Source organism: Tupaia chinensis, unplaced genomic scaffold, assembly GCF_000334495.1.
Source record: "Tupaia chinensis unplaced genomic scaffold, TupChi_1.0 Scaffold000178_1, whole genome shotgun sequence".
In the NCBI taxonomy this organism is placed as follows: Eukaryota; Metazoa; Chordata; class Mammalia; order Scandentia; family Tupaiidae; genus Tupaia; species Tupaia belangeri.
In genome coordinates, this window is record NW_006159653.1 from 1,451,141 (window position 1) to 1,453,719 (window position 2,579).

General features: G+C 66.1%; 1 protein-coding gene across 1 annotated transcript in view; it reads right to left on the reverse strand.

Annotated features, from left to right (window-relative positions):
- Nucleotides 1–2,579, reverse strand: part of IFT140 (intraflagellar transport 140) — a gene marked incomplete in the record, with an annotated part of 90,850 nt that overhangs the window by 65,296 nt on the left and 22,975 nt on the right. The window contains 3 exon segments of the mRNA XM_027771038.1: nt 756–901; nt 1,337–1,443; nt 1,888–1,979. Coding sequence (XP_027626839.1) covers nt 756–901; nt 1,337–1,443; nt 1,888–1,979 — 345 coding nt within the window.

Consider the following 2,579-nt stretch of genomic DNA (forward strand, 5'->3'; position numbering starts at 1 on the left):
AGACCCACACAGCACATTTGGTGTCCAGCAGAACATCAAGGGCCACATGGGAGGAGGGCAGCGGGAAGTGCCAGGTGCTGGACACGGCCAGGCCTGGAGCAGCCGCCAGACACACCAGGGAGCCGGAGAAGGGGGTAAGGACAGACAGGAGAGACGGTCGGGGCAGTGCCCGGGGCGGCACATGTGCGCCCACGTGGACGCCAGCCCAGCGTGCACAGCAGCACCACTCGTAACGCCCAAGAGGGGGAAGAGGCCAGGCGTCAAGAGCCGACGGGCAGATGACGCACACGTGGTCCGGCCGCACGGCAGAACGGCGCTTGGCCAGGGTGCTGCTCTGACACGGCGTACGTGCTCGCTGGGGGACGCCACGCGGGTGCAGAAAGGTGGTCACGCAGACCACAGGGCGCGGGACTCCGTTCACGTGAACGGCAGGAACTGGCACATCCACAGGGGCAGGAGGGCTGGGGCGGGTCCTGTCCGGGCTGACCGAGACCCTACAGCTCATGTGGGGCGGCTGCAGCCTCTCTGCACATCCTACCACTGTCTGGCCCAGGAGCCCCTCTCAGCACAGCCCTGCGCGGCCGGCAGACGGGGGCAGCTGCACAGACTCACACCCCAAATCCGCAGCCCTGCAACACAAAGACCTCCGCGGCTGTTCCGGAGCTGTCACTGACGTGGTGGCGAGCCCCTGAGGAAAACGGCCCGAAGCGCCCAGGCCCTGAGCGCGCAGCAGAGTGTGCGTCCAGCACGGCTACCTTGATCTGTGTGACGTTCCCCCCCAGCTCGGTGGGCGTCTGCAGGGCCCAGCGGTCGCTGCCCTCCGGCTCTCGGCTGCCCAGGGGCTGTGGCACTCTCCTCCACACAGCCACCCGCCCCTTGTCGGTGCCAGCTAACCACAAGCAGGAGGCGGAGGAGGGGAGAAGGTGGTGGGGGAGGAGGAGGAGGCGGAGGGGCAGGAGGTGTAGATGGAGGAGCCGCAGGCGGAGACCATCCCACCCTGCCCCACCCCGCCGGCTGGCTCCCAGGCTCAGCACGCTAAGCTCTTGCAGACACCAGACCAACACGGCTAGGCTCGTCTGGCCTCCCGCTCATGCGTGCCAGCTCAGGCACACGCAGCTGCACCCCCATGCTTGTGCACACGGACGTGCTCACACCTGCTGCATTCCCGTGGGGTGAGGGCATGGAGAGCAGGCCAGCGTGCAGCCGTGTTCTGTGCCCAAGCTGCCCACGTGCCATGCGGGATGTGCAAGCTCTCCTGTGCCCTGTCCAGGCCACTGTGCTCGGGGGCCCCCACCCGCGGCCTGGGTGTTGTGCTCTTGCACTGCAGAGGGCTCACCTTTGACCTTACAGTAACTGAGACAGTTGATATTTTCCCCTTTTTCAAAGCCGAACTTCTCCTCTGGACTCAGCACGTAATTCTCCCCGCGTTCTAAGTCCCAGAACCTAGGACCCGGGGCAGAAGGCTGCTGGGGGCCTGTGGTGGCATGGTCCGTCCCGCAGAGCAAACGCTGCCACTCGGGAAGAACCCTGCAGACAGCTGCCCGGAAAGGGCGCTGTGCCGACATCTCGACCAGCTCACCGTGTTCACGAGCTGTGGCGCATACCAAGCGGGGTGTGGGCACAGGTCACCCACCACAGCAGCTGCAGAGGGGCACACGGCTGGCGCCAGAGGCCACGCACGGCTTCATGTGTTCGCTCAGAACCAGGATGGCCTCCGCGGCCCGCATGGGCCGCTTGCCAGTGGAGGAGGCGGGGTAACCCGCAGGGGTCCCTACCATGGGAGATGCCCAACTTCTTTAAGTCCCTCCCCGGAGGGCACGGCAGTCGCCTGGGTGAGCCTGCCCCACTGGAGCCAGCACAGGCTGCAGCCTGGAGGGGCGCTCTCACCTGAGGACCGCCTCCCCGGTGGCCGTCACCAGAAGGCTGTCTTCAATCAAAGCGATGTCCGCCCGGCGGCCTGGCTTCCCACTCAGCTTCACCTGGACACGAGAGAGCACCCGTAATCAGCCAGTGCTCCTGCCCAGCCCACCTCCTCGGAGTCCTCACACCTGTGGTCTCTAGCCTTCGGTGACATTGAGGGACCTGCTGTGTGGGGATGTGGAGGGCGGTCCAGTGGAGTCCAAGGGGCACCTCCAAGGGGCCCGGCCAAGCAAATGACTTATGCACTGGCCAAGGCCACCAGCCGATGCGTGTTTGTGCCAGACCCTGGCAGCTCTAACCATCCCCCATTGGCAGGACAGGCCCTCCAGGGCCACTGCGGTGAGAAGCGAAGTGGGGTGCTGGGAGCTGGGAGCTACAGGCTGGCCCGGCCCTCCCCACATTCCCACGCTGAAGCCCTGCCCCCAAGTGGGCTGCCTTGGGGACCGGGGCCATCAGGGGTTAGGGCTCAACGGGGTCTGAGCAGGGCCTCGGTTTGCAGAGCTGTGGCCACAGCAGAAGAGGCAGAGCCCAGCACACCCCTGCCTGGTGAGGACAGGAAGAGAGCTGTCTCCCGGCAGCCTGACTTCTGGTTCTGCTTCTTCGAGCCCCAGAACCAGACAAGCACTGCCTGCCGCTGAGCCCCTGGGAGTGGCAGGGGG